Raw genomic sequence first — 21,132 nt, 5'->3', positions numbered from 1 at the left:
ACCTCCAGTAAAAAGCTTAAAAGGCATTTAAGATAAAGGAAACACTCCGAGTTTAAGTGTACTCATGTGGCTTTTTTCCTTCCCATACATAATTGAAGACTGTATTTAGTCTGATAAAATCTTTCTCGGGTACCTTTAATTCTAAAGAAATCAGATGGTTTTACACAGCTAATTTATATACTGTCTTTAGGGGGCAGTAAACCACTGATACATGTCTTCATTTCTCTTACTGTTACCCTTAATGGTTAATATAAAATAAAACTAAAATACCAATTATGGTTTTTGTGATACAATTTTATACAGCCCTTAATATTAGGAAAATTTTCTAGCTAGTGAAACAAAAATGATAGTTTGAGGTTAGTTCATTCAATAAATATTTCTTAAGTTTCATTATGCACAATACATTGTGAAAGGTGCAGATGTGAATAAGGCAATGTTTGCTTTCAAATAGCTAACAGTTAACTTAGGTAAGTAAACCCTGTGTGTGTATGTTTACAACTCTTTTCATGATAAAGATACTACTAAAAGGTATTACTTTTTATGTGTCAGTCACTACTGAGCAATTAATTTAATCCTCAGAAGCCCTACCAAGTAGGAATTATTATATATACCTTGAAGATAAGGAAATTGAGGATTAGTGAGATTTGTTCAAAGTCACACAGCTTGTAAGTGGCAGAGTCAGGACTTCAAAGCCAATGTTCTTTGCCACTATTATCTCAAGGTGTATGAAGTACACAAAGAACTATAGATGTTCAGAAGAGAGTGACATCATTTCTGTTTGTGGGAGATGTAGAAAACTTTATGTAGGCGGTCAAATCTGAACTGTGTTTTGAAGAATCCATGGGATTAAAATAAAATAATAGCTATAAATGGTAGTATTTATTGAAACCTTATTATGTGTCAGGCACTTTATATTCGTTATCCAATTATCAGGAAAAAAACCCTGTGTTATTTTCCCATTGCATAGATAAGACAAGTGACAGTGATGATATCTGCTGAAAATAACACAGGTGATAAGCAGGAGGCTTTAGACTTGAATCCAGGGCTGTGTAATCTAATCTAAATTCTAAACCATTAAAACATACTGTTTATAAAATATGGAAAGCATGAATAAAAGCTTGGAACAAGATTGTTGTTTCTGTGCCATTGAATCCATTCCGACTCACATGATTTGGAAAGGGTAAATAATTCTTGATTAATGTAGTCTGAAGTGAGTATAATGAAGTTTTTTTTTTTTTTTTTTAATATAGTCTGAAGTGAGTATAATGAAATAATAAAAAGGGCTGAAAAATAGTTTGACCATAGAACCTTGAAGGCGAATTAAGGAATCTGGATATTATGTGCGGCACGCAATGGGAAATCATTGGCTGTTTATGAGGGGGAAGAGACATAAACAGAATTTTTCTTTAGGGAGAAGAAAGAGACAGAATAATGAAGTTCCCTGTACAAATGGATTGGATAATTGTAATAGAAATGAACCAAATTTACAGAAAAGAACTGAATAATCTATGAAATGTTGATGATTCTTAGTCAAGTGTGTAATGGCTAATGGTGCCATGTCATATCAACATCAACATTCCAACAATTAACTGATCGTGAATTTCTAAAGGAGATGCCTTTTTGATTGTTGTAGACAGCATTGATCAAATGTATAGAAGTTCTATACGTATAATCATATACATTAAGGTTTTAGACATCCCAGGATTTTTTTTTTTTGTTTCACCTAGAGGATCTGTAAAAAAAAAAAAAAAAAATCTGTAGGCTTTCAGAAATCCCTGTGATAATCGCCTTTTGTTACTGATGTGAGAAATATGTATTTATGAAAATACAGGTTGCTGTGTACCAAATTAGAGAAAATTTCAGTGGCTCGCACAGATAGCAAAGTGCTCTCAGGAATGCCATCATCTAGCAGAAACATATTTAACAAATATGCTTTTTTGACTTAAACTGCAATTGCATGAGCTTGGTTATTCAATATACTGCCTCTGTTATTGTGCCAGATAAGAGGCCGTGTAATATAGTGGTTAAGGAGATAGACTCTAGAGTCAGACAGTATGGGTTAGCATTCTGCTTCTGCCACTTACTAGCTCTGTGACCTAGTATTTGTGTCAAAGGGTTGTTGTGTGAATTAAAAGAATTAATGAACAATAATCCTGTGATACTTGTGTCACAAGAAAGTGCTGAATAAGTAGTAGTTAGTATTATTATTGTATCTTATGACTAGTGACTATTTGAGGGAATATTTCATTTAAGCATTTTTTAGGTCCTGAGAATTGATAAAGAAAAAGATTTAAATGCAGAAAAACAATTTTTTTTTTTTTTGAAATAAGAAGAAAGTCTCTTACCCTATTTTAAAAAACAACTTTTTTGGAAGTGATTGCTACTTGCAATCAATTATGTATAATATCTTTATTAAGCTCAGTAACCATGATCTGTCAGTGTTGTGCTGAACACTGAACTGAGTGTCTTTAGACAAACTATTTTTCTCTTTCTACTTATGTATATGGATCTGTTTTCTTGTCCTTAAGGGTTTATGGGTATGGTACTTTTTTTCAGTTCTGGCAAAATTTCTTGTACCATTTCTTTGATAATTTCCTCCCATCTTTAACCTCTTTTTATGGGAGGAAAGTCCAGTTGTTCAGATGGTGGACCTCTTGTTTTGAAATCCCTTAGTTTTCTTCTCCCTTCATCTTTTTATCTTCTGGGAAATTTCCTCAGATTTATTTTTTAACCTTTCTATTTGATTTTTATGTATGTATTTATTTTGTAGCATTCTGTTCTTTTTTCCTGTATGCAATAACTCCTATCTCTCTGAGGATACTCTTGAAAATTTTTTCGGTGTATTTATTTTGTCTTTGTTAGAGGCTTTTTTCAAGTATGTAGAGATCCTGGGTACTTGTTTGTATTTAACTAAAAAATTAGAAGCTATGTTGTTGGAGCTCTTTGAAAGATGTTGTAGAAATACGGACTTCACAATAAGAACTAAGGCATATATCCCACCATTTTGTTGTGTACTTATAGATCTTTTTTCTTGGGAGGTCATTTTCTGCAGAGAGGAATATTCTAGCCTCCTACCTGGAGCATATAAACCTGGCTGGCATGTTCTCTAAAGGCAAATATGGGAAGGCACTGGGTAGCTCACTATACATGGAATCTTAGGTTCCTAATCCCTTTGCTTTAACCTCTCTGGAAAATAAACCTTTAATTTCTTGCCAGGTGGTGATAGTTTCCTGACTGGGTGGTAAAGGAAATGGTCTAGGGGCCTAACTCCTTCTTATATAGAGTTTTCATCCTTTTTCCGCCCCATCTTCACCTACACCCTTACAAGTAGCCAGTCTAATTCCTAAGTCCTCCTGGGGTTGCTGAGTCATGAAGAGGCCTGCTTCTTGGAGTCTGCAAAAAAGGGGTCTGCAAAAACTGCTTTCAGTTTTTTCAAGTTTGCTAAATCAGATAATACCCATGTTCTCCTTGTCCTTATATCTTAAACCCTTTTTTAAAAATAAATGCTTTACAATCATTAGTGAGATTTTGGAAGTAAACAAAGTAAATCTATGTGTTCAATATGGAAGACCCGTTATGAATTTTTATAATTTAAAATACAAAATTTTATGTTCACTTTTTGTGACATTGTGAAAAATATGGTCTCTTTAGCAATTCCTATTTCATTAAAAATATTTTTTGTTATTCCTTAACTGCATATTTTTAAAAAATTTTATGCCTAAACATAAATTCTTGATGAATCGTAAGATTTTTCTTATTTACTACTCTCCAGATATTTTCTTGGGTTATTACCATGTCCTTTTATTTATGACCTTCATGTCTTGTTTTTTGTTCTTTCACTTTCAATTAAACTGACTTGTGCATGTTTTTGGCTCAGTAACATGGTACAAATATATTAACTATATTAACTATAACTAAGAGTAAACTGTTGCCTGCTAATATATATATCACAAGCAGTTTATGTAATTTAATTGATACTAAGATATCTAAATAACATTGATATAATATATTGGTATAATATAAATTTAATTTCAGAGAACTTCATCTACAATAAATTTGTCACCAGGAGAAGTGGAAGAAGATGATGATGATGACAACACTTGTGGGCCCTCAGGACTTTGGGAAGCATTAACTCCTTGTAATGGATGTAGGAACCTTGGTTTCCCCATTCTTGCACAGGTAAAGGTTTGCTTTTGTTAAGATATAATAAAACATAAAAATGGTTGCCCATGCTCTTAGGTAAATCTTTTTATTCCCTAAAAATCCAATTAGTATCTTGTTAACTAGATAATTTTTTTTTCAGTTAAAGGGTCAGTAAAATGGGATATAATTTGCAGTGTATGGGTATCCATATGCAAATGAATAATTTACATAACCTTTATGTGGTTGTCTTATTTTGGTTATGATGTTAGTTCCAGAAAAACTGTCTTAATTAGGAGGTTTTATTATTTATGATCGGTAAATATATCATTTTAAAGAATGACATTTTAAAATTATATTGCAATTTATATTGAAATAATTCTAAAAAGTGATCTAAAGGTCAAGTTTCAAGAAAACCTATTGCCCTTTAAAAAGCATATCCATTGGGTTTTTTTCTTAGCATGATAGAAACATGGTAGAATACTGTGCACCATGGCGGATTTTGGAGTAGAATCCAATAATAACACCCAAACCAACAACCAAACCCATTGCTGTCAGTCGATTCTGAGTTATAGCGACCTTATAGGACAGAGTAGAACCTGCTCCAGAGGGTTTTCAAGGAGCAGCTGATAGATTCGAACTGCTGACCTTTTGATTAGTAGCTGAGCTCTTACCCACTATGCCACTAGGGCTCCATAGTGACACCAGAACACTGAAACCTTGACTGCAAGTTTGAAATCATTACACTATTCATTAAATCACTCTTAAATCTGTAGGATCATCTTCAAATTCCTGTTGTGTGTTATGGACCAAAAACCCTTAGAGGAGTTTCAGAAATGAGCAAACTATTCCAAGCAGTGTTAGAACATTCGAGTCCACAATAGAAATAACCCTAAACAAAGATGAAAAGGAACTTAATATGAAAGACAGTTTGTAATAATAGTCAACTACATAGGGCATGAGTGGAAAAAATAGTTTATGACAGGAAATGAAGGCTCGTGTTAATGAGTCCAGAATGTTACATCTCACAAATATCTTTTTCTCTGTTTTGCAACAAATTTAAAGCAGTTGGTATCTAAGAAACCGTCACATTTTTCACATTTCTGTTACAATTTGATCATAGCTGCTCAAATTCCAATATTAATTTATTGCGAAAACCTAAATAGAATAATCAAATCAGCATATAATATTTTTAAAAACCTCTTACCTTAATATGAGCTATTTACAGGACCTTAAGACAGTTTTTGTAACCATTACAGAATTATTGATATATTCATTGTGAAAACCTAAATAGAATAAGCGAATCAGCATATAATAGTTTCAAAAACCTCTTACCTTAATATGAGCTATTTACAGGACCTTAAGACAGTTTTCTTAACCTTTACAGAATTATTGTTATATACTGGACTGTGAGTTTCAAAAAGAGGGGACCATGTCTGTTTTGCTCAACGTCTATGGTATTAGCATCGTTCCTGGCATATAATCAGAATTATATAATAGTTGAGTGAATCAATAAACAAATGTGTGTATTCTAGAATTTTATATCTTCACTTACATTTTTTACATACAGAATTTTACCTTATATCTACATGGGTGAATACATATAATAGATCTTATTTTATTGATGTACTCTCATCTACTTAATAGTTTAAATGCTTTTATTATTGTCCCCATAAAATTAACATCTTTGTAAAAGTGGGTTTTTAAAAAAATCGTTACCTTGTTTTATATTTAAAAAAGTAGAATTCTTGGAAAATATGTATACAAATTAAATATAAATTTTAGATCACTCTACTCTTCAAAATGCCATCAATAACATGACCATACCTGGTTCTCCACCACTTCAGTAAAATTTACTTTTACCATTTTAACTTATATTGTTATTTTATTTCATTTTAATTAATTTTGTTATTTTATTGGCTTGATAGTAACTGACGTTTGTTTTAATTTTTTTAATTATAAAAACTAAAGATTAAGTATTTTTTATTTAGCCTTTTTTGTGTAAAGACTGGTATTGCTTCAATAAATTTATTAGGTCCTTAGATATTGTGGATATTAATATTTTAGTAGTTACAATTGCTACAAAGTGTTTCCTAGTCTGAAGTTTTTTTTTTTTTTTTTGTCTTAATTTGTATTTGTGCATGTTTGTGAGTTTGTTGTGTATTTTTAAAGCTATGAAATTTAAACCTGCCAGTTGGAAAAGTGTTTTTATACTTTTGTTTAATTCATCTTATCTAGAATTCCTTTTAACAAAAATTTTGGATGTAGCTCTATGTATGTTTTTTACTAGTTGATACCTAGTTTTCCTGTGACCTTGTATTAAACAATAACTCCCATTCCTCTCATCTTGGATTTACTTCTGGGATCTCTTTGTATTTATATTTTTCTATTTTTTTACTTTACGTGTAATATATGGCAGAATAAAACCTTTATTACGTTCGTACTATTAGCTGACATGATTGCCTGCTTTTTGCATTTATATTTTACAATTACTAAGCCAAGTTTAAAGAGTATACTTATTAGGATTTTAATTGTTACTGCATTAAATCTCTATACTTACTTGAAATGCAGTATCCTTTTTTACTGGATTTGATCTAACAAACGAGGAGGGACATATCCATTTATCTTAGTCTTCTTTTAATAATATTCTCACTATATAGATTCCCACTGTGTGTGTGTGTGTGTGTGTGTGTGTGTGTGTGTGTTATTATCGTAGATGGGCGCTCCTTTAGCATTTATATGTATATGTATATATATGTATTATTTCATGTGCAAACTATTAAAATCTACTTTACAATAAAAATTGTGTGTAATGTGTAGTGGTTGATTCTTTTTATGATGCTGAAGGCGTATCAAATGTAGATTTATTCTACAACTTGCAACATCTTTGAACTTATCTGTTTTTTAGTTTATTCTCTAGGATTTTCTGGGTATATGATTCATTTACAAATAGTAATTCTAATCTCTTTTTTTTTTCTATTATGTTCCCATATTATTGCATTATCTTATACAGTCTGATTAGAAGAAGTGAGATGATACATGTTTCCATTTTTATTTTTCCTGATTTTCTTTTAAGAATACTTGTGACCTAATAAACAAGATCTGGCAGTAATCAACATCAGATTTTATAATCAGAAATGGGACAGATTGAAACTATATTTACCAAAGGGTAATGAAATTGAAAAAGAGATGGAGTCAGAGAAACAGTATTGAAACCATAGACTGAAGAGTTAGAAAAGAAGTTCAAAATATACAATGCTTTAAATAACCATCCCATTCTATGATTACCAAAGGAGTCGAGTGATAAACACACTGATAGTCCTTGAATACAAAAAACAAAGAAAATTGGTGTCTACCCCCAAAGAATTTGCATTATGGGCATTTTAAGACCTTCGTAGGCCCTAGACCTCCAGCATCATACCATATGTATTCAGCATCATACCATATATATTCAAATGAAACAATTATTTTGTAATAATAATTTTGTATTTGAAATTTACCTAAAATTAATATGAATTTAGGTAAAAAAAAAATGAATAGTAAATACAATGTATAAAAGTTTTGCATTTAATTGAGCATTTATTGATTTTAATTTTTCAGTCTCCTGCTTATATTTTGAAACATTGTTATACCCATTGCCAACGAGTCAATTCCAACTCATAGCAACCCATAGGTCAGAGTAGAACTGTCCCATAGGGTTTCCAAGGAGTGGCTGGTTAATTCAAACTGCCAACCTTTTGGTTAACAGCCAAGCTCTTAACCACTGTGCCACCAGGGCATTAAGCTGTAAACACTATGCATGCAGGACCTAATGAAAAACCAGTCTACCTTAACATTTGTTACAGGAGCCTTTGGGATGAGTGCAATTAGTGTAGTGCTAAAAAAATTTTGTATACCCAAATTTGTTGGATCAAACCTGTAACCTGTAATTTAATTGGATCCAATAAGCATTTATTAAACATATTCCATGTTCAAAGCATAGTGATAAGCTTCAGAAAATCTGAAGATTATGGAAAGAACACAGACTTAATCAGGAGCCAAATTACCCATGAGTTCTGGTTCTCAGCTATAAATTATGGTTCTGGGCTATAAGTTCTGGCTCTGGGCTATAAAACTATGTGATGTATCATTTTTTAACTCATACTGAGAGTTCTCAGTTGCAAAATGAGAGCATTGGCTTATCCTGTGAATCTTACACTTTTAAAATTCTGCATTAAAAAAAAGCCAAACCCATTGCTGTTGAGTCGATTCTGACTCATAGTGACCCTAAAGGACAGAGTAGGTTTCCAAGGGGTGCCTGGTGGATTTGAAGTATCCAACCTTTTAGTTAGCAGCCAAACACTGAGACTTTATTTCCAGTTTTTTTTGTCTAGATTTTGAATTGATCCTATACTCATGTTTCCTCTAGACTTTTTTTCTGCCCACAAGAATTCTAAAATTGGACTGAATAGGATAAAATAATGGGCACTTTGGGGTTCATGCTTATGAATATATTGGGTGGCATTTTATTTTTCCATTGTGACTAGATTATTGAAGTTTCAACAAGAAGCAATTCCTTTCATGCTGGAAAAGGCTAAGCACATTTATTATAAATAGAGCTTTTATAGGAGAATATTTTGGGTATATTTGGATATCCTAAATATATCAAAATATGTTATATTTTTAAAATAGCCAATATTATTTAAAAATGTAATCTCAAAGCAGTTAAATAAGATTTAAGCTGGTAAAAAATTAGAGGAAAAATCAAGAATTAAGAGACTGGAGAAATGAAGCCCTTCCTAGAAAGTAAGATTAAACTCAAATTTATTTTTCAACACTCATGACAGAAATAATAATCACTGTCGTTTACACAGTACCTCTTATGTGTTACACATTTCACATAGTATAATCTCTCAAGGTAACCATTTAAAGGAGGAAACAATTAACCTGCTCAAGGTCACGTAGCTAAAGAGTAAGCTTTGAGTAGGTCACATAGCTAATAAGTGGCAATGCTATGACGCAAACATGAATTTTTTTTTTTAACTGTAATATGGTGCTTTCCTGATTTCATTTACATGTTTCCTGCTTCCTATTGATTCCTTCCTGGTTGTATACTGGGAAGTTTTTGAAGAATTTGCTTTGGCTGAAAATTTAGGATCATAAATGGACGAGGATCTTTGGTAAATGAGAATAATCTTCAGCATTTCATCATCCATTCATGCATTTAATTGTATATATCAAAGAAAAGTTATTAAAGGTAGTTCAGAGGCTGATCATAAGTTGTCATTAGTTTTATTGCTATGCTTCCTTCTAATACAGCATATGATATAACAGCGGAAAATATGAGTTGATGAATGTGTGTCATGGTGGATGATGTTGCGCTCCTCCACGGTCTTAGCCGAGATGCCCCCCTCGGCATTACACGCAGTATGACGGCTTTGAGATTCTTTAATAAAGAGTCAGTCCTTCAGAGTCTCTCCCTAGGACTACTGTATCTACCACACGGAGGAATTTGAGGCTCTGCAACAATTAGCCACTCCTGTTGGGGCTGTTATTTGAAAACCCTGAACTAGTAGGTTGGCTCCTCCCTAGCTTTTGAGATAAGGAACTCCTTTGTGATGGTGCTGAGGCTGGTGTTTCTCTGTGTGGGGAGGAAGCTGTTTTCTGCCCTGATGGCTTCTATGACCCTTGCCCCTTTTTGCACCCCTCATGGTTCCATGGTAGACTAAGCACCAGAATGGTGTTAACTTGTTCTTTCTTGTCCTGCGCTGATGGGAATGCCTTCTGTTAGTTCTGTTCATTTCCTTATTTTCCCTCTGGTTTCTACCTTGAGATGGGTGACCCTCTGGCTTCCATCCTTTTCACTCATGTAGCCTTCACTCTGCAAGGTAGAGATGAGGGGTCTTGCTACTGAACCTTTACCTGTTTTTGAAACCGGCTTGCAGGTAGTCTTTGCTCCTGCAGTCACTATACTCATGCTGCCCTCTGGGGAGAGATTGGCAGCTCTTGGTAATGTGCTGGAAGTACCCTCCGAGGACAAGGACGTGCTTGCAGTGTTGAATACAACAATGTTAAGGCCCTCTGAGGACATGTTGGAAGCACCTGCCATGGCCATGCTGGCTCCACTTGCTTCTGGATCTATGAAGGCTGCTCCTGCCAGTGCCTTTGTTTTTCTCTGAGTCTACATACTTAGTTGTTGCCACATCCACAGTGCCTGCTGTGGGGCCTGTTGTCACCACTTCTATTCCTTTGTCAGGCACTATCAATTGTATGACTGGAGGAGTATGTGCTTTCTTGAATGCAGTGTATGTTGGGAGGCATGTTAGATTTCTTCCTCCCCAGCATAATCAAAAGAGGTGACCCCAAACACCTCAGGATCCATGTGAAGGCTCCTGATGCTGATCTGTTCTTGGTCCCCTTTTCCACACATCTCCATGGTGCGTGCCTGGAGGAAAAGAAACAAATGAAGTAGAGAAGAAAGTGAGACAGAAAGGTCTGCTCCTTTCTTCCTGTAACTGAACTCAAGAGCTTATAATAATAATCTTTGAGGTCATCAAGTCCAATCTCCTACCTAAAGCAGGAATCCCTGCTACAGTACCCCCACAGTGGTCATCCCAGTTTTGTATGACCAGTTCCAGTGCCGGGGGAGCACTATTAAAATTTACCAGTGAACATCCTCGTATACTTTTATTTTGTACACTTCTGTTAGTATTTCTGCAGAATAGATTCCTAAAAGTGAGACTGCTGGTCAAAGGGTGTTGACATTTTACATTTGATAGCTGCTAACAAATTGTACACATGTACACAAGCATGTTGCACTGCCATTGACATATACAAAAACCTGGCAGCCACAGAAGACATTATGACCCAAATAAAGGAAGGACTATCTAATAGTCAGAAATGTCCCACAAATTAACAGCCTGCCTGGGTTGGGCTAGTAAGTGTTCAAGAATGAATTTCATGGCCAGGATGGCGTAGATGGCATTACAACCTCGGATATGAGATTAGAGAAGCTGACAGCTCAGGATTCTCTGAAATTCACCCTTGCGGAACAGTTCAGAGAAGCACTTGGAACCTTCCTAATGTGTCAAGGCCTTCAAAAGAAGGCTTATCTGGCCAAGCCCTTCCAAATGACGCCTCAGAGAGCGTCAAAGGCTCTTCAGGACCAGCCTTTAGTTGCTTTCGAAAGCTCCTCGGCCCCATCTTATAGAGTCTCTGCAAAGACTTACTTCTGGGCTCTCATCCTCTTCCTCAAATACAGGTACGTCCATTGCGTCTTCAACTGGGATGGCCTGGGTACCACTGTAAACCTCCACTGGTGGTCTCAGGAGGTAAACAAGATCTTCCCAGTAAACAAAAAGATCTTCTCTTGCATCTGAAGAGGGACACAACTGAAGGTAAAAAGAGCGGCCAGTGGCAAGCTTCAGGCGGAGCTGCTGTTTTTCACCATCATGGATGGATATCTTTACAAACTTCAAGGGAAGCAGTCTAGTTAGCTCCAAGGTCTGTGTAGACTTGTGGCCTTTCCCCTGCATGGCACAGCCGCAAGTGGCATATTCCTCACGGCTTGCAATTGGTCGTGCCAGCAGCATGACATCAGGCACTTTGAGCTTGGGGCTGGTGCAGACAATGCCCACTGTCACCATTCGGCCACGGTTGTGCACATCCATCACTTCTCCTCTTTTGCTGATCTGGATAAAGTCACTCTCAAACATTGGTGCGCACTCGAATATAGTATACTCTCCCCTGAACAGTTGTCGCTGCAGCTTTCCCATGGAGATATTAAACATGCCCAACGCAGGGCAGCTTTCAGCTGTGTAATATGGTAACCTAGATCGACTGCTCATGGTTGTCTTACGAAGGCAGCTCCTGGGGCTCCTCCACACCTTTTTACAACACCTCGCAGGGCTTGCTGCGTTCCCTTGGTCTCACTTCCGCGTGGACGGTCGTAGTCCTCTGCAGGCCCCTTTTTGTCCCGAAGGGACTGAGGATGTGTGAGGCGCTGGTTACCAACTGCTCAATGCCAGGAACAATCAGGCACCTGCGCCCAGGCCACGCCTCCTCTAGGGGGTGGGGTTGTCTGGACGCCGAGATGTCAGGCTTCCAAATGTCTGGGCGTGTAGATGTCGGGGTACGCAGAAGCCTGACTGAAGACGGTGTAAGGAGATGTCGGGGCGCGAAGATGTCGGGACACGCAGATGTTGTGCGGAGATGTCGGGATGCTTAGATGTTGGGGTGCGCAGATGTCAGGGCCCACAGATGTGGGAGCTGGCTTAAGAGGGCCCTCACCTCAAGCCTGACTCACCGGTTCACAGCTGCTTTTGTGTTTTGATTCCACAGCCTGAACTACCAGTCGCAATCCCACTAGGAGTCTCTCTCCCTGTCCACCTTGGTGTAAACCACACTGTGGGAGCTGCTTTTATCCTCTCCTAACCATTGTGACAGGTCGTCATCACACAGTCCTTTGTCTCTGTCACCCAGCACTCGCCCCCTCAGGGCAGGGGCACTGCCTCCTCCCTTCCCCCAAATGCAGAACCACCAAGCACCAGACTTCGGATGACACCCCCTGCCAGCCCCAGGAAATGGGCCTAAGGGAGGGCATCTAAAATATTTTTAAGGATCTTAATACATGCTGGCAAATTACTTTCAAACAGGGTTAGGCAAACTTCCAGTTAAGTGTAAGAGTTAAAAATACACATACTGTTTTATCCAGCTCTTCTAATTGTAGACATTTACCTTAAAAAAAGATAATGCGACAAGTTGGAAAAGAGGTTAAGTACAGAATGTTTACCAATGTTGATTGTAGCAAAAAATGATAAACAAGATTAATGTCTTACAATAGGGAGTTGGTTAAAAAAAAATTACCAAGCATTTCATGATTGAATAAATCTGCAGCTGTAAAAGTGCTTATGTTGTTACCTATTTATTGACATGAAAAGATATCCATGACATTTCTTTCTTGTTAGAAAAAGAAAAACAAACAGATTTCAAACTAGCATTAGAATTGTGATCCAGTTTATGTAAAATCATCTATGTGTGTTTAGATATGGACGTATGTTCAGTGAAATACTTAAAGTGCTTATCTATGAGTGGTGTAATTTTTATTTTTTCCTTTATTACTTTCTGTTTTTATTAGGATTATTTCTTATTTCTATTCACAGAAAAGGTAAAGCCATTTTATTAATAATGTCTATTTTTACAGTCATGATTCATTGTTTTAACTCACACTCAAGTGACTAATGAGATTTTTAAGCTTCTCCCTGGACATCTGTACCTTGATTGTACAATGAAAAGAGCCTTAAACATCACGTGTATGCCTCTCTTTTTTACCCACTATCAGGTTGTATCAACTATAGAAGCTCTGAAGGAGCCCTGGTGGTGTAAAGGTTAAGTGCTTGGCTGCTACTGGAAGGGTTGGTGGTTCAAACCCACCCAGCAACTCCTCAGGAGAAAGACTTGTCGATCTGCACCCATAAAGATCAGAGTTTAGAAAATCCTGTGAGGGTAGTTCTACTCTGTCCCATGGGATCGCTGTAAGTTGAAATCAACTCAGTGGCACCTAATGACATAGGAGCTCAGAGGAATTTTGCCAATAATAAGTTAATAATATTATAAATGTTATTAACTCAGTAAGATTATAATATGTTTATTGTCGTGATAATGTACATGACCATAATTACCAAAAAAAACCAAACCCATTGCCTTCAAATTGATTCCAACTCATAGCAGCCATAAAGGACAGAGCTGAACTGCCATATAGAGTTTCCAAGGCTGTAAATCTTTACTGAAGCTGACTGTCACATCTTCCTCTCGCAGAGTAACTGGTGAGCTTGAACTGCTGGCCTTTCGGTTAGCAGCTGGGTGCTTTAACCACTGTGCCACCATAGGTTAATACAAGCATTTCTCTTCATATTGAAATGTCTGGTTATTTCTGATACTATAAATGTCTGGTTTTTTTCTTTGATTTACTGAGGGGTCTATTAGCATATCAATAACAGTTTTTACTGACATTTCCAAATTCCTTAGATCTTAATTTTCACTTCTGATCTGTAACTTATATTGCCATTAGCAAAAACAAAATCAACAAACTTAATAGGCATTTAGTAATCAAACTAACATTTTTAAAATATCCAAGCAGGTCTGGCATTTTTTGAAAGGAATAATTGGATTGGATAACATTGGATAAAGTATAATTTAATGTAGGTTTTTTTCTTTTTTATTTGCCAGTTTTCTTAAAAGCACTTGATGCCATGTATAAATATTACACGGTATTTCTCTTAGGGTTCCATTAGAGCACTGCTAATTGCCTTGTCTCCGAGGAAACTAGAAACCATATTACTTGTAGGGCCTGTAGACTTTTCAGAATTTTTCCCAAACCAATCATTAGACCATCAGTGGTGGTAAAGCCTGTTTTATTTGGCCTGATAACCATTGTTGGTAGCATTCTGGAAAATATGTCTATATCTTCATGAATCTGAAGAATTTATTAAAATCCTTCCAGCTATTTAGAAAATGATCTTATTAGCGTTTGCCTCAATACTTGAGAAGCTCAAATGGCTACATAAAAATCTACCTGAACTTGAGATTAAGAAATTCTTTTTATGTAGATGTGGCAGCTTTCTGTATTTTTGCCCTTAGAACAGTCAGATTTCCATAAGTTAGTCATTAGATATTCTTAAAATAAATTTATGCTCCCTCTCCTCTACATTAGAGATTGTGTCATTGGAGAAATCATTTAAATTCCTGGGCGTTATTTTTCTCATCCATAAAATTGAGATAATCTCACAGGTACCTTTCAGCTCTAGAATACTTACGGTTTTGTGGATAGGGTCTTAACCCTTTCTCCCCTGTAACAAAATTACCACATATTTTGGAAATACTCTGAACAATAATAATGAGTCAAGGTATTTTTCAGTTGTTAATAGCTCTAGAAATTGCATGATTCAATATATAATCTTATTCTGTTGCTGAATTTCTTCTTGCTGAAACTTTCAAAACATTTGAAACGTAGAAATGACAAAGTGTTACTTATAATCATATCTAGGCTGTCTGTTACATTGGCAGTAAGCAGGACAGTACTTAAAATTATATAATTGAAAATATGAGTTAAAGATTTTAAACATAATTAAGTTAGTAATGGACATGGCTGTGGTAGACCGAATAATTCCTCCCCCCCCCCAAAGATGCCCACATCCTAATCTTCAGAATTTGTAAATATGTTACCTTACATGACAAAGGGGCTTCACAGATGAGATTGGATTAAGGATCTTGAGATAGGGAGGTTATCCTGGATTATCTGGGTTGGTCCAATGTAATCACAATGGTGCTTATAAGAGAAAAGACAGGAGGAGATGTGATGATGGAAGCAGAGGTCTGAGTGATGCAGTCATGAAGCAAGAAATATGAGCAGCATCTTGAAACTGGAAAAGGCAAGAAAGGATTACCCAGTACAGCCTCCTGAAGAAATCAACTCTCCTAAGACCTTGAATTTAGCCCAGTGAGGTTAGACTTCTGACTATCAGAATTATAAGAATAAATTTGTGTTGTTTTAAGCCACCAGTTTCTGGTAATTTGTTAAAGTGACAATAGGAAACTAATGCAGATTTTGGTACCTGGAAGTGGGTGCTACTTTTACAAATACCTAAAAATGTGGCAGTGGCTTTGCAGTTGAGCAGTGGGTAGAGGCTAGAAGAATTTTGAGGAGCATGACATAAAAAGGAAACCTTGGTGGCGTAGTGGTTAAGAGCTATGGCTACTAGCCAAAAGGTCAGCAGTTTGAATCTACCAGGTGCTCCGTGGAAACGTATGGGGCAGTTCTACTCTCTTCTATAGGTTGTTATTAGTCAGAATCGACTAGACGGCAAGGGTTTGGTTTTGGTATGACATAAAAAGCCTAGATTACTTCAAACAGACTGTTAATAGAAATATGAATGTTAAAGATTCTTCTGGGATGAGAGTTCAGAAGGATGTAAGAAGCATGGTGCAGAAAACCTGTATCATCTTTGAGAATACCTAAATTGTTGTAAACAGAATGTTAGTAGAAATATGAACATTAAAGGTGCTGTTGGTGAGGGTTCAGAAGGAAATGCGAACTATAGATATAACATATCATCTTAGAGAATACCTAAATCATCATAAACAGAATGTTGGTAGAAATATGAATATTAAAGCCAACTATGGTAAGGACTCAGAAGAAAATGAAGAACGTGTTATTGAAAACTGCAGGAAAAGGATACTTGTTATATAGTGGCAGAAGGACTAGCAGAATTGTGTTCTTTTTATGTGGAAAGCAGAATTTGTACGTGATGAACTTGGATATTTAGCAGAGGACATTTCCAAGCAAAGCATTGAACATGTGCCATAATTTCTTCTCACCACCTTGAATAAAATGTAGAAGGAAGGAGTTAAATTGAATGAAGAATTTTTAAGCAAAAAGAAGGTAGGACTTGATGATTTTGGAAATTCTCAGTCTATCCGGCTTTCAAAAGATGCTGCAATTTGGAGATTCACTGCCAGGGAACTGTACTTTGGAAACAAAGCCAAAGGTGTGCCTGGACAACCTTTGCCTATCCTCAGAATGATCAAAAGGACAGAGTTTCAATTACATAGAGGGCTCTTTGGTTAAGTGTGTGAGTCGTGGGTCCCTTCAGCCATCTCAGCAGAAGCCGAGAATAGAGATGTGATTTTCCAAGAAAGATTGGTAGAGGAGCCTCTTGTCTAATGGAGTGGACCCCTATGACATACACAGGAAACCCACAAGATTTTTGAAAATGTTATATCAGTAGAAATAATGCCAGCTTGCACTGAAAGGACAGTGAAAGAACAAAATGAAACAAAGCTGTAGAACTCCCAAAATCCTAGGAAATGGGCTTATAAAACTAATAAATTGCAAATGTGTGTTACCCTTTATGAAATAGGAAGAATAACTTAGAGGGCATAACTGAGGACCCACAGAGGGCAGAGCTAAGAGCTACAGAAGATTATTACCAGTCCTTGAAACCTAATGGAGTTTGTTCAGTTGGATTTCAAAATTTCTTATGACTGTTGAGTCATTTTTTCCTTAATTTTTCTCCCTCTTTGAGTGGAAATGTCTATAATTGTTATTCCAATGCCTCTCCCACCATTGCATTTTGGAATCAGATAACTTGTTTTCTGGTTTCACAGATCCACAGATGGAGAGGAATTTTGCTTCAGGATGGGTTATACTCAAAATCTTGCCCGTACCTTATTTAAATTATGAGATTTGGGAATTTTGAACTGATGAGGGTTAGATGAGATTTTGGACTTTGAGTTGGTATTATAATAGGTTGAGACTTTTATTTTGCATGGGGGATAGACATGAATCTTTGGGGACCAGAGGGTGAACTGTAGTAGACAGAATAATGCCCCCCCCATAGATGTTCATGTTAATTTCCAGAACCTATGAATAGAAGTCCCTGGGTGATAGAAACAGTTAAAGTGCTCAGCTGCTAACCCAAAGGTTGGCAGTTCTTGTCCACCCAGAGGTGCCTTGGAAGAAAGGCTGGGTGATCTGAAGAATCAACTATTGAAAACCCTGTGGCGCTCAGTTCTAATGACACACATGGGGTCACCATGAATCAGAATTGACTCAGTCACAATTGTTTAAAAAATTAATATGTTACCTTATATGGAAAAAGGACTTTGCATATGTGATTAAGGATCATGAGTTGAAGAGTTTATCCTGAATTACCCAGGTGGGTTCAGTGTAACCACAAAGATCTTTATAAGAGGGAAGACAATATGATGGGGAAAACAATATGTTGCTGACTTTGAGGATGAAGGAAGGGACCATGAGCCAAGGAGTGTAGGTGGCCTTTAGAACTTGCAAAAAACTAGAAATGGTTCTCCCGTAGACCCTCTAGAAAGAACCAGCCCTACCAACAGGTTGATTTCAGCCCTGTAAAACTCATTTTGGATTCTGATCTCCCAGAATTGTTTGAAAACAAATTTATGTTATTGTAAGCCACTAAATTTGTCGTAACTAATACAATGGCTATGGAAACTAGGTCAGTGGACTTTTCACCTGTCATGTACTCATTCAAGGAGCAGGTGTCTATAAATAGAATGAAGGAGTTACAGGCATTTACAAAGGAATACATTTAAGCTTTATCATCAAGGCTTCATATGATCCAGGTTTGTATAGTCACTTTTATAACATTTAAAATAGCAACTAAAATTTGTCATTAGAAAGGCTCTGTTTTCTATCTTTCGAGGAAAGTATTATGATAATGAAATGAACAATGATGATGATAACAACAATATCTAGCATTTATTGAATGCCTACCAACCACATATCAGGTTCAGTGATAAACACTTTATACTTCTTATCTCACATTTCACCATGATCCTAAGAAGTCTCATGGATTGAATTGTGTCCCCCCAAAGACAGAAGAGAGTGCCCCATAGAGTTTCCAAGGAGCGCCTGGCAGATTTGAACTGCCAACCCTTTGGTTAGCAGCCATAGCACTTAACCACTAAGTTGGTTCCCCCCCAAAAAAAATATGTGTTGTAAATCCTAACCCTTGTAGTGGTCCTAATCCCATTTGTGAATGGCTTTTCTTTGTTATGTTAATGAGACAGTATTAGTGAAGGATGTGTCTTAAGCCAGTCTCTTTTGAGGTGCAAAGTTAAAGCAAGCAAAAAAATCAGAGATGGGGGACGATAGATACCACACCACATGTAGATCACAAAGGAATCAAGGAAAAGGAACTTTTCCCCAGAGTCAACAGAGAATGCCCCCCGTCAGAGACTGCATCCTGAACTCAGACTTATAGCCTCCTAAACTGTGAGAAAATAAATTTATGTTTGTTAAAGCCACCCACTTGTGGTATTTCTGTTATAGTCGCACTAGATAACTAAGACAAATTTTTTCACTTTATGTTAAGAGAATTGGGTTTCAAGAGGTTAAGCAACTTGTCTAAATTTGCGTATCTACTGTGTTTGATTCAGTACCCTTGTGAATCTTTTATATGACATAATAAAAAAAAAATTAAACAGGGACACAGATTCACACAGTAAAAATAAACCTGCCTACCAGCATCTGTTCAATATTTTTTACTGTATCATTTTGCCATTAAAGAAAATAGTGTTAATTATTGATATCATTCTTGTTTAGTGTATATTCAATTTTCATTTTTTTTTTTTACGTGATCGTTGAGCTGCTAGTAGCACAATGTTTAAAGTGATTGACTGCTAACCAAAAAGTCTACTGTTCGAAATCACCAGTGGCTCCATGGGAGAAAGATGTGGCAGTCGGCTTCCATAGAGATTCCATAGAGATTATAGCCTTGGAAATCCTGTGGAGTCGCTGTGAGTTGGAACCAACTCAATGGCAGTGGGTGGCCCCTAGATTTAAAAAAAAAAATGATGACTTTGGAAGAATTTCAGTTCATTTAGAATGTTTTCCATTTATTTAATCATTTATGCATTCATCCATCCATTTGTGCCAAGAATATTTACTGACCATTTATTGTTTGCAGGATATAGAACCGAAAACAATAAATATGCATCTTACCTAATAATTTTGTGTTAGGCACTGTGAATGATAGAAAAGTATGATGTATGGTTTCCACCATTAAGAATCTTACAATTTAGTTCAGGCACTTGTATTGGCTGCTATATATTGGCTTCATAATCTTGGGCAATTAACTCACCTTCTGCTACCCCTTCTATAAGGTGGGGAGGCTACGTCCTGTTTATTTATGTTGTTCTTAAATGCCGTTGAGTTGATTCCAACTCATGGTGACCCTACGTACAACAGAATGAGACACTGCCTAATTGTGCAGCCACTATATCAGTCCATCTCTTTGAGGGTCTTCCTCTTTTTTGCTGGCCCTTTACTTTACCAAGCATGATGTCCTTCAGGGACCAGTCCCCCCGATAGCATGTCCAAAGTATGTGAGACGAAGTCTCGCCATCTTTGCTTCTAAAGAGCATTCTGGCTGTAATTCCTCCAAGAGAGATTTGTTTATTCATCTGGCAGTCCATGGTGTTTTCAGTATTCTGTGCTAACACCATCATTCAAAGACATCAATTTTTCTTTGGTCTTCTTTATTCATTGTCCAGCTTTCACATGCATAGGAGGCAATTGAAAACACCATGGCTTGGGTCAGGTGCAGTTTGGTCTTCATGGTGACATCTTTGCTTTCCAACACTTTAAAGAGATTTTTTGCAGCAGATTTGCCCAATACAATGCGTCTTTTGATTTCTTGACTACTGCTTCCATGGGTGTTGATTGTGGATTAAAGTAAAATGAAGTCTTGACAACATCAGTATTTTCTCTGTTTGCCACAATGTTGCTTATTAGTCCAGTTGTGAGAATTTTTGTTTTATGTTAAGTTGTAATGCACACTGAAGGGTGTAATCTTTGATCTTCATCAGTAAGTGCTTCAAGTTCCTTTTCGTTTTCAGCGAGCAAGGTTTTGTTTTCCTCCAATACTGATGCTGCTTTCTTCTTCATATAGTCCAGCTTCTCAGATTGTTTGCTCAGCATACAGATTGAATATGTATAGTGAAAGGATACAACTCTGACACACACCTTTCCTGATTTTAAACAATACAGTATTCTCTTGTTCAGTTCCAACGAATGCTTCTTGGTCTATTTACCGTTTCCGCATGAGCACAATTAAGTGTTCTGGGATTCCTATGCAAAGTTATCCATAAGTTGTTATGATCCACACAGTCGAAAAACTTTGCATAGTCAAAAAAACACAAGTAAATATCTTTCTGGTATTCTCTGCTTTTAGCCAAGATCCATCTGACATTAGCAATGATATCCCTCATTCCACGTCCTCTTCTGAGTCTGGTTTAGATTTCTGGCAGTTTCCTATCAGTGTCCTGCTGCAACTGTTTTTGAATTATCTTAAGCAAAATTTTACTTGCATGTGATATTAATGATTATTGTTTGATAATTTCTGCATCCTATTGAATATCCTTTCTTTGGAATGGGCAAAAATATGGATCTTTTCTAGTCAGTTAGCCAGGTAGCTTTCT

General features: G+C 36.4%; 2 protein-coding genes across 5 annotated transcripts in view; one reads left to right on the top strand and one right to left on the bottom strand.

The window, feature by feature from the left end:
• Nucleotides 1-21,132, top strand: part of ANKS1B (ankyrin repeat and sterile alpha motif domain containing 1B) — a 1,421,217-nt gene that overhangs the window by 356,938 nt on the left and 1,043,147 nt on the right. For all 4 annotated transcript variants that reach the window (XM_049884161.1, XM_049884160.1, XM_049884159.1 and 1 more), the window contains exon 9: nt 4,036-4,179. In XM_049884161.1, coding sequence (XP_049740118.1) covers nt 4,036-4,179 — 144 coding nt within the window. The remainder of the gene's footprint in view (nt 1-4,035; nt 4,180-21,132) is intronic.
• On the bottom strand, nt 10,442-11,966 carry GARIN6 (golgi associated RAB2 interactor family member 6). The gene is made up of 2 exons (XM_049881611.1): nt 11,349-11,966; nt 10,442-10,564 (listed from the first exon to the last, which is right to left on the bottom strand). The coding sequence occupies exons 1-2, from the start codon at nt 11,964-11,966 to the stop codon at nt 10,442-10,444; spliced, it is 741 nt and encodes a 246-aa protein (XP_049737568.1).

This window comes from Elephas maximus, chromosome 4 (assembly GCF_024166365.1).
Source record: "Elephas maximus indicus isolate mEleMax1 chromosome 4, mEleMax1 primary haplotype, whole genome shotgun sequence".
Classification (NCBI taxonomy): domain Eukaryota; kingdom Metazoa; phylum Chordata; class Mammalia; order Proboscidea; family Elephantidae; genus Elephas; species Elephas maximus.
This window is presented reverse-complemented; position numbering and strand designations above follow the sequence as displayed.

What these genes read in the sequence shown, in the direction of transcription:
- GARIN6 (XM_049881611.1), bottom strand. Translation starts at nt 11,966, where the DNA reads ATGAGCAGTCGATCTAGGTTACCATATTACACAGCTGAAAGCTGCCCT. An exon ending in AAGAGGATGAGAGCCCAGAA is followed by an intron (nt 10,565 to 11,348) that starts GTAAGTCTTTGC and finishes CTTTTCCTCCAG; the next exon opens with GCACGCACCATGGAGATGTG.